This window comes from Macaca mulatta, chromosome 18 (genome assembly GCF_049350105.2).
Source record: "Macaca mulatta isolate MMU2019108-1 chromosome 18, T2T-MMU8v2.0, whole genome shotgun sequence".
Lineage (NCBI taxonomy): Eukaryota > Metazoa > Chordata > Mammalia > Primates > Cercopithecidae > Macaca > Macaca mulatta.
The window spans coordinates 77,005,070-77,015,563 of record NC_133423.1 but is presented as its reverse complement, the minus strand read 5'-3'; the positions used below and the strand labels follow the sequence as shown (position 1 = coordinate 77,015,563).

Genomic DNA, 10,494 nt, shown 5'->3' with positions numbered 1-10,494 from the left:
AGTTGGAAGAAAGAAGAACAAAGCTGCCCGCGGAGGCAGGCGGCGGTCTCGGGGCGCCCCGGGGCGGGAAGAGCCGAGGCCGAGGAGGCGCCCCGCGCCCCCTGCCCCGCGGCCCCAGCGCCCCGCGTCGGCTGCCTCCGCCGCCTCCCCTCGCGCCTCCTCCTCCCAGGGAAGCGGCGCTTCCGAAGGGACGGGCGGCGGGCGGCGGGCGGCGGGCGGCTGAGGACGCGGGGGAGCGGGGAAGGCCGGCGGCGTGGGGGGGGCGCTGGGGGAGGGGGCAGGACGGGGGGCGGGGGCGCCCCCCCCAAGCCGCCGAGCCGGGCGGGCCCGGACCGCCACCCTGCCGCAATTTCCCTGTGTCATGGCTCCGGTCTCTTAGCAACAGCCGCCAGTCCGGCCGCCCCGAGCCGCCGCCGCGGGCTCAACTCCACCCGGCGGAGCCCGGCGCGCAGCAGCCACACAAAAGAGGCGCGAGGGCCGGCGGCGCCGCCTCGGGGACACGCCCGGGAGCGTCGCGCGAGGGGACGCAGCGAGCGGGAGAATGAGCGGCCGAGAGGAGGGCTCCGAGGCGGGATGCGGGATGCAGAGGACCTGACACGTCTTGGAAACTCTTGGAAATGGCTCCCGCCACAGCGCCGGAGGGGGCTGCGAGTCTGGGGAGGGCGCTCGCCCCTGCGGGGCTGCTGAGCCGCGCTCGGATGCAGGGCCCGGGGGCGCTGTCCCTGCGCTCCGCCGTCGGCTCGGGCTGAAAAAGTTTCTCCATGGTTCCTTTGTGTCGCCCGAGAGCCCGTTCGCCGGCCCCGACCTCCCTCGGTCTCCCTGGGTAAGTGAGCGATGTTGTGTGCGGAGAGTGCTGCCATTTTGAGCAATTCTGCCAGTCCCCAGACCCTGGGGGCCCCTCCCCGCCCCTCGGGTCTCCGAACCCCCGCGCCCCGGGCTAGTGTTCGGGGAGAGGCTTTTTCCTGGGCTGGCTACACGGGATGCGCTGTCCAGAAAAAGCTAGTTCCAGATTGCTCTCACTTCGCTGCTGCCTGTCTTCTTTCCAGAGGCGGACTCCCAGCTGCTGCACTCATGTGACTCCAGCCAACATCAATAAGCAGACCAAAGCCAGGGGCCAGGGGGTCGCCGCCCTGCCAGTGAGGGACGGGGGGTCGAGGACCTGGGTTGGGTGCCGAGCACAGCACAGCGCTGCCAGCCTGTGGGCTCGGAGCCTCCGAGCCTCAGAGTGGGGCTTAATCCATCATGAGCGGAGAACTTGAATGTCTCTCTTGGAAGCAGTTGTATTTTTAGACCTCCCTCCTTTGCTTCCCCCATCCTCCATTCTTTAACCACGGTAAGACCAGCTCCAGGCAGTAAACTGAGAGGGCAGCCAAGCTTGACTGCTAAGTTTGTTTTCTTGCATTAGGTATAAAGGAAAACCTCAAAGGTGGGTCTCCCGTGGCATCTGACCTTTGCATTTCGTGTCAGATGGTGACACATTAAAAGGGAGTACAGCCTTCAACAGAGCTGAAGGAATAATAAACGAGGGAGTTAATTACTAGCTATTAAACTCATTTTAAAGATGTGCGGTAAAGGACTGTTGAAATCCATTCCTTACATTCTACCGGAGCCAAAGCTGCTTTGCTGAGGAGAAATCCAAATGAGTTTCCCCCTCCCCCAAGACATCCAGGCTCCTGGTGCACCTGATCAATGCCCAACAAAACGTGTAGCCTTTCTTCGGTGGGAGAGCCACCCTGCCAGCTGAGTCTGAGTTCGCTTCCAAAAAAATGTCCGGTCCTTAAAGCCTTCTTAACATAACCACGGATCTCCAGATTATTTAAGATGCTGGATTCCAAGGATCACTTATAACAACAGTCTCTATATTACAACCACATAATAAATGTGCCTATTTATTTGGGATGAGAGATAGACAATATATATTTTTTTCAATCTGTACTTACTGGTGCAGCTTAAAGGTTTATAGATGTATTCTCTATAGTGACCCCTCTCTTATCTACCTGGTGCTTCTCTTTACTGAAACCCAACTAAGTCCCAAAGAGAGATTGATTTGCAAACATTGTAAAGAGCTGATTACCATTTGCATTCCCACTGATGGAGAAAAGGTCCTGCCTATATTGATATAATGGAGGAACTCAAGGGCCAAAGCCTTTCACCCAATCACCAATTAAAAGCAAAATTCTACCTACCACACATTTTCAAGGGGGAATTTATTCTAAAACATGAATTATCTGACAAAGGATAGAATAGCAAAAGGCTTGAGAGTGATATTTAAGTCTTTCATTTCATACAATGTCCTTAATTTTAGCATCTCATAGGAGGGAAAACAACTAATGGGACAAAATGTTTTACTCTGGAGATACAGCAAGACTATAATTTTTAGAGGTTGCCGAATAACCACCAATACGCATTTGTGAATTTACCTACCCAGGCTTTATTACAAACAACTAAATAAACTTCCTAAGAGTAATCCATTGATTGTTGCCACCCTCCCTTCCTAAAAATGACCTCATGAGAAAGGGATAAGGGGGGGGGAAAGCAAAAAACAAACAAACAACAACAACAACAAAACAGCTTTGGCTTGGGGGAAATGTCATTCTACAAATCACATATTATGTAGGCTGCTTTACCTAGTTAATTGCCTCCTCATTTGAATACTGGAATTCTGTAGCATGCTCTTGGCACCTTAATAAGGGGTCAGAAAGCTATTCTGGCAGAGTGTTAGTTTTTTTTAATTGTAATTTTCCCATATGAGAAAAAAGATCTTTCTCTTGGAGATTCTAGGGGACTTCTCAAATTCCCTGATGAAATCTGGCACATGATACCTTTAAGGGAGTTCCTCTGAGGGAGGAAAGAAGGCCAGAAGGAAGAGCTCAGTTACATAAGCAGTTACCTAAAACTAAATATTCCACCCCAAGAAGCTGTCCAGATGTTGCCGAGAGGCGAGAAGGCTGTGCAAGGGATCTGCTTGCACTTAGCTGTAGGAACAGGCATAGGTGGGAGACAACTTTGTGAAGGGATTTATTGTCAGAGTACTGCAATATCTCTGCTGCTTCCCCAGTGATGAACTCTCTGTTAATTATCTGAAGTAAATAAACCGCCTGCCAGCCATTATATTACCTTTAATTTCATCCAGTGAAATAAATTCCTTTGTCTTTATACAGTAGTAACTTTCCTGACTGTTTTAGTGACTTTGGGCCACACATTGACAGATTCCCCAGCTTAGAGAGACTTGAAACTCCTGTGGTAGTTCCCTTGAAATATCTTCCAATTCCAGAAGGATTAAGGGAAAGAATCTTGCTAGGAAAGTCCTTAACCACTACTTTGCTTTTGTCCCTACATTTAGGTTTTACTAATGGTTGGAACTCCACTGTTCATTTCAAACCCTCATATTACCCATGGAGTGTGTGGGGGAGATGGGTGGGGAGCGGGGAGAAGGAGGCATACTTTCAGATGGTTTTATCACCACATACTAGTTACTGCAATGTTTTATAACCACCTATTAGTTGCTGCAACTAATAGGTCCCTTCCCTAATGTCTACCTGGCCCCAGCCTCTGTACACGGCCTTCGTTTCAGTTAGTGGATAAAGGCCCTGGGGTTGGGGGCACACATGGAGTGGGCTCTGGGAGTAGGGCAGCTGCAGCGTGAGATGCCACTGCAGCCAAGCCGACACCCTCTGACTGTCTTCCTCTGCTTTGCAGCAGGAGGAGGTGGCTGAGCAGCTAGTGGGCAGTTGGCGCCCTCCCTGAGCAAGCCTCCATCCCAGAGGCTAGTCCTGCAATCCACGAGTTCGCCATGATCGCCACCGGCGGCCTGCTGAGGATTTCCGCCAGAAAGCAGGATCCACTCCGCCCCCCAAGTCAGATCCCCAAGCGCAAGCGGAAAGCCAAAAAGAGGCGCAAGAACGATGTGGTGGTGGTGAAAGGCAAGCTGAAGCTGTGCTCCATCTCGGGGCTCATCGCCCTCTGCGGGATCCTGGTGCTGCTGGTGGGCATAGCCATGGCGGTGGTGGGCTACTGGCCCAAGGCCACGGGGGCCAATCGGGAGGGGGGTAAGCAGCTGCCGCCTGCGGGCAGCAGCCACCGCGTCCCGACCACCGCCAACAGCAGCGGCAGTGGCAGCAAAAACCGGTCCAGGAGCCACCCTAGGGCTCCAGGGGGTGTCAACTCCAGTTCCGCGGGCGCGCCCAGGAGCACGCCTCCTGCGCGAGTCGCCTCCCCTTCCTCCTCCTCCACGTCGGTGGGCTTCTTCTTCCGCATCTTCTCTGGCTACCTGCACTCTGACAAGCTCAAGGTCTTGGGGCCCCTCATCATGGGCATCGGCATCTTCCTCTTCATCTGCGCGAACGCGGTCCTCCACGAGAACCGGGACAAGAAGACCAAAATCATCAACTTGCGGGACCTCTACTCCACAGTCATCGACGTGCACAGCCTCCGCGCCAAAGACCTGGCGGCCGCCGCGGCCGCCGCTGCGGCCGCCGCCGCCTCCTCGTCGTCGTCGGCCCCCCCCGCGGCGCCCCCCGGGGCCATCCCGCTCAACGGCTTCCTCAGCTACGTGCAGTCGCGGGGCCTGGAACTGAAGCCGGGGAGCTGCGGTGGCGCCGGAGACGCCTTCGGAGCCGCGGCGATGCTGGCCAAGGGCTCGTGGCCGCCTCACCCCGCGGCCCTGAGCGGCGGCCGCCCCCGGGGCGCCGCGTCCCCGCCGGACCTGGCCTCTTCCCCGCGCTGTCCGCGGGAGCCCGCGAGCCTGGCCGAGGCCGTGTACAGCGTCTACCGCGAGCGCTCGGGCGTGGCCGGCCGTCGCCGGGCCGCCGCTGCCACCGCCGCCGCCGCCGCTAGCAGCTGCAGCAGTCCGGCGCCCTGCAGCCCACCCGAGAGCTGGGGGCGCCAGAGCACCGCCAGCTCCCTCGTGGACTCCTCGCTGAGCGCCTTCGCGCTGCTGCCCTTGCAAGGGGACCGCGATAGGGACGGGGACGCGGAGGGCGCGAGCTGCAGCTGGCAGAGGCCTCCGGGGGAACGCGGCTCCCTGGAGATCCCGAGGGGCGAGGTCGACCTGAGCCTGACCAACCTCCGCGGAGCAGAGGGCAGCATGCGCGGAGCGAGCCAGGAGCTAGAGGAGCCCGAGGGCGCGGTAGCGGCGCGCGCCGCCAGGGGGCACGGCGGCCGCCTGCCCAGGACCGGCAGGTACGCGGCCTTGCGGCGCCGCAGCACCAGCGGGCTCCCGGACTACCGGGTGCCGCCGTCCCCCGAGCCCCCGCCCTCCCCGGGGAGTGCGGACCCGGACTCCAGCCCTCTGGCCAAAGCCGCCTCCCCCTCGCCACCCCTGCGGCTGGAGGGCTCACCCCCCACCAGGCGGGACTCGGGGAGCTCCCAGTCGGATGACCCATCCAGCAGCAATAAGGGCTACACACCCCTGCGGGAGGCCGGCACCTCCTCCGAGTCGGTCTTGGACGCAGTTGCCAGTCAAACGCGAGACTCTGTGGCCGCCCCTGTTCCGGGTGCGGAGCAGAGCTCCCCGGAGGGTGCCAGCCAGGAGCCACTTACGGCCGAGCAACCTCAGCCGGTGCAGAGGCAGTTTACAAACAAGGAGAAACTCTTCATGATTTCCAGGTCTCATGCCATAGGGGTAGAAGAAGGAGAACTGGAAAGCACAGGCATTTAGAGAAAGGAGTGGGGTGGGGGGAGGAGAGAGAAAATGGGAGAAACGCCCACTTGTATCAGTGCATTAACAGTTCCCTGTCTCTTTTGTGGACTGATCCGAGGACATCATTCAATATCCAAAGAGCTGCAGAATGTTATCCTTGAATTGCGTCCACAAGATTCCTGTAGATAACTCCAAGGATTTTGTTTTTGTTTTTTTTTTAAAGCAAACTAGTCTTTTTATGTCCGATGGTGATTGTATGTTCGATGAAAACCAAATGTATTAAAAGGTCAGCAATCTAGTCCATTAGATAAAATTCTTTTAATTTTCTTAGGATCAAAACAATATATTTTTGACAGTAAATGTGCACTTTACTCCAATTTTTTTTAAATCCCTAATTTCCCGACCCGTGTACTCTGCGCTGGTTTTGGCCATAGCTGCTTGCGAATGGCAGGCTTTTTTCTCCCTCCCTTTGCGGAACATAGAAGAGTTTGTCTCAGTTCTCTTAGAATTGATGTTACTAACTGAAGTTAAAGCCAAAAGCATGAATAATTCAGGAAAGAGCACTTTCCTTGCCCCACTCCACTCTGCTCACCCAATGCCCAAAAGCTTCTTCATTTTTTAAACAGGTGTGTACGTTTTGCTACTGGGATATGTGGTGGAGACTGGAGCGGGGCAGGAACTAGATGGACTGTTACATTCCGAAATTTGTATCAAGTACACTATGCTTTATTGAGTGTTATCACACCTGTATTGAAAATAGCATTAATATTTAAAATCTTTTTTAATAAAAGAGGTTTCCGAACAGTTAAGCATAATATTGCCTCATTTTGCCTTGGAGCTAGCTCATCTGGTACCTCTGAAATATTTTGCTGTGACACTGCTACCAGGACTGTTGTGATCTTCCCCCAAAGTACTCAGCACCATTGTCACATGTCCAGTGTATTTTTAAGCTTAAAATGTAAGGTAATATTTAACATTTGGGAATTTCTCTTTCAAATAGAATGAAACGTTAAGTGAATAGTAATTGCCTATGATACTTCTCGTTTACCTCCAAGTATTAATTTGCAGAGCACCAGGCTTAATATTCCCTTCCCATCCTCGTGGATATCACTGATGATAAGTTTATGGTCTTGAATCCATGGCCCACATAGACGAAAAGATAATGTTTTAATAATTTGGTAGATTGTTTACACTTGATGCCATTAAAAGTGAATTAGTTAATTTTCAAAACCAGGAGATACGATGTGGTCATTTTGGTCCCCTTGGGCAAAGCAGCTAGTCTTGTAGAAAGAGTGCCGATTCAGAACTGAGATTGGACCTAGCTGTTGGCATCTCCTAGCTGTGTGGCCTTGTACAAGTCACAAACCCTGAGTCTCAGTCATCTTTTTGTAAAATGAAGAGAACCAGACATACCTCATGGAGCTATGAGAGGAATAGAACAGGGTCAGGGTCAGAGGAGGGCTTATATGTGTGGAGTTCACCAGAACCCTTGGCCCAGAGGATGTATTCAATAAATGGTGGTTATTGTAATTATTATTACTATTATAATATGTTGCTGAATGCATACTGTAGAAGAATGGACCTTCCTTGAACTTGAGCTCAAGAAAGTCTAGTCTGAAATCTGGGATATCCACCTATTATCTGTATAATCTTAGACAAATCTCTTAATCCCTCTGGGCCTCTGGTGGATGATATAATCTCTATGATCTCCTTCAGCTCTAAAAGTCTTACTTAAATTCAGGCTCTTGTCCTGGATGTAATCATATCACATTTGTTCCCATAACTTGGCAAAGAGTGGATATACGTTATCAACTACCATTAGCGCAACATTCTGTAATACATTTTAAAAGGGCCTCATTTATTCTCAGATTGGATCTGCATTAAACCAATAACTCACTTTAAGGCTGTAGATTAATATATTGGGCTCTTCTATAAAGCAAAAGTGAGTTTGCACTAATGAGTGACATGCTAGTGTAATGAGACCTCAAGGTAGTGTTAAATTTCAACAGTCTCAATTGCTTTCTCACACTTCCAAAATAAATGTCAAACTTCCTTTGGTTTTCTTCTCCATTACTTTGGGCAGTAGGTGATTTATATACTGAGATAGTGTGTTACTTAAAGGGGAAAACAGGTTCGGGTGTTCTACAATACTGTTTCCAGTCCTCTGAGAATGCACTGTAAATGCTACATTTATCAAATGCTAAGTGACATTTAGCAAATAATAAAGCTAATACCTCTTAGCTTAACTAAGGAGGGGTGGACAGAATACTGTTTATATTTCACAAACTTAGCTCCATATCAGATAATATCTAACTTAACTATTGAACAATTTAACTAGATTTTTTTTTTTTCTGAAGATAGAAAAAGATGAGCTCAATTTTCCAAATCTTGGGAGGAGCCTGTGATTTCTTTAGACTTCAGAGGAAGTGTATGTAAGTGTAGTAATTCACAATCTTAACTTTCATAGGAGCAGAAATCTGCAATAATAATGCTAATTTTCATTCAGTACTTACTGTGGGCTAAGTACTATTGTTTGAGCTTTGTACACATTATCTCAGTGAATCCTCACAGCAACTGTATTGAAGTAGGATTATTCTTACCCCTGTTTTGCAGAGAAAGACACTGAGGTCAGAAAGATGGAATTGTTGTCCAGGGTTACACAGCTGGTAAATGGTGGATCCAGGATTTGCACAGTTTGGAAGATTAGGTAGACCTGTTGGCAGATGCTGAGTTGAAATTGACATTTCTGGAAACCATCAAAATACTTTATACATTCTTCATTTCCTGCTAGATCCCTTTCCAGACCATTCTTAGAGAAATACAGAAAATTGTCAGAATGCAGTCAGATAGAAAGCTGGAGTTCATAAATCTTCAGACTGGCATGAACAAGTTTTTTTCTAAGTGACTTTTCAGGGGTTTTTGTATACAATAAATAGGATTGTTTGAAAGGGCCTTATAGATGATAGAATCCCCCCACCTTTAATTTATAAATGAGGTTGCTAAGATTTAGAAAGATGGAACAACTTTTTCAGAGACAAACAGCAGTGGCAGGACTCAAATGTTAAATTAAAATAATTGCAACAATTGGTGTGATGGTATTTTTTCCCTGAATTTCTGTCATGTACCAGCTGGGTGACCATGGACAAGCTACATAGTCTCTCTGTGTCTCAATTTCCTTTTCCACACTATAGGAATAATAATGTCCCTGCCTTACAGGACTGGAGTAAAGATTAAAAGAACTATTATTTGTGTAAAGTGCTTATAATGGGCTTGGAATGTAGAGAGTATTATACAAAGTTTTGTTCCTTTTATTTAAAATAGAGTCAACTGCTAAACAATTACTTCGTACGACCTTCCTTTTTATTAATAAGAATAATTTTAGGCTTAAAAGTCTAACGTGTAAGGCAACATAGCATAGTGGCTCCAAGTGTGACTTGGGGGTTATATAACAGTATAACTGAGTCTTCACTTCCAGTAAGGAGATAATAAATAGCATTTGACACATAGAATTAATTGTTTAAATGAGGACTACATAAACTAATATAATTAAAGGACTTAGAACAACTCCTGGCACATACAAATATTCAGTAAATGTTAACTACTATTATTAAGGCAAAATACAGAAAAGCAATTAGTAGGCTAAATTTACTACTTAGTAGTTAGGGACAACCATAAACTTAATGTACTAAAAAGTCTTTATAATTTAGGTATATGAGAAAGAAAAATTAGACCTTAAAAAACGAGGGCTTACGCTGCTGCAATGCCTCCTGATAGAACATAGAACTATCAAGAGCTGGACACACGCTCCTTATGGTCCCAGGATCATCATATTATACAACAATGAATGAATATCCAAACTGGCACACTTGGCTATATTTAGCTGCAATTATTCCATTTCCATTTATTGAGGCTAACTGTATCAAAAAGACCAGTGAAGCCCTTGAGGTCTCAGCCTGCTATGTATTAGGCCGCAAGTAAAGATCAGGTAATCTACTGATTTATTTAAATTGTATAGACAAAAGTGTTTTTCTATATTTGTTTTTTCTTTAGTAATTTTGAGTTCTTTAAGATGCAGTTTTGAATTTTTTTGCGGTAGAGAACTTAAGAAAAACCATCTGATGCATTAAATTAGTACAGACTAAGTATATGGACTTGTATTTGGATTAGGATAGTATTTTTGCCAAGATATAAAAATATATTTTATAAATAAGATCTTCTTGCATTAAGGGTTGCAGTTTAAGATTGATATTTTTTCTCACTTATAACAAATAAAGAATAGGTTGATGTTTACGGAGTTTGTTTTCCATAGACCCAGATTATTTTAAAATTTGTATTATTATTTGGAAGGGAGGAGTAAAAATCATTGGGTGAATATTTAGACTAAGTTTTTGAATGACTAACTCTGAAAAACAATCTAAGACACCCCACCCCACCCCACCCCAGGGAAGTTATCTTTGGGGTTTTTTCTTCAAAAAGGAATGAGATTCTTCTTTAAATTGGTAAGAAAATTCTACGTTTTATCTATTAAGCCACCACCAGTTAAGGAGTCCAACTTTAGTCAAACTACCTGCAACTCTGCCAAGACCTGAGGAGCTCCTTATTTTCTGTATGCCATCCGTTCGTCTATGACATCAGAAAAGCACTATGCTAGTGTTGAGCCCACATAGGTGTGAACTGCAGTAGGAGTTACAAATGCCAGCCATCCTAAGGACTTAGCCTTCACCCCAGAGCCAGAAGCATTTCAGAGTTTCCGCCACCTGGAAAGATATTGTTATTCCACTTGAAATGGGCTCTCATCCCTTGCCCCTTTAATAATGCCAGCTATGACATGGCTTTGCATGGCAGACAGGACA

At 48.2% G+C, this 10,494-nt stretch overlaps 1 protein-coding gene across 1 annotated transcript; it reads left to right on the top strand.

The window, feature by feature from the left end:
- Positions 1–330: 330 nt before the first annotated feature.
- TMEM200C (transmembrane protein 200C) lies at positions 331–6,445 on the top strand. Its single transcript, NM_001395228.1, is given in 2 exon segments — positions 331–823; positions 3,700–6,445. A coding segment is annotated over 1 exon segment (1,866 nt). The 5' UTR covers positions 331–823; positions 3,700–3,793; the 3' UTR covers positions 5,660–6,445.
- The last annotated feature ends 4,049 nt before the right edge of the window (positions 6,446–10,494 follow it).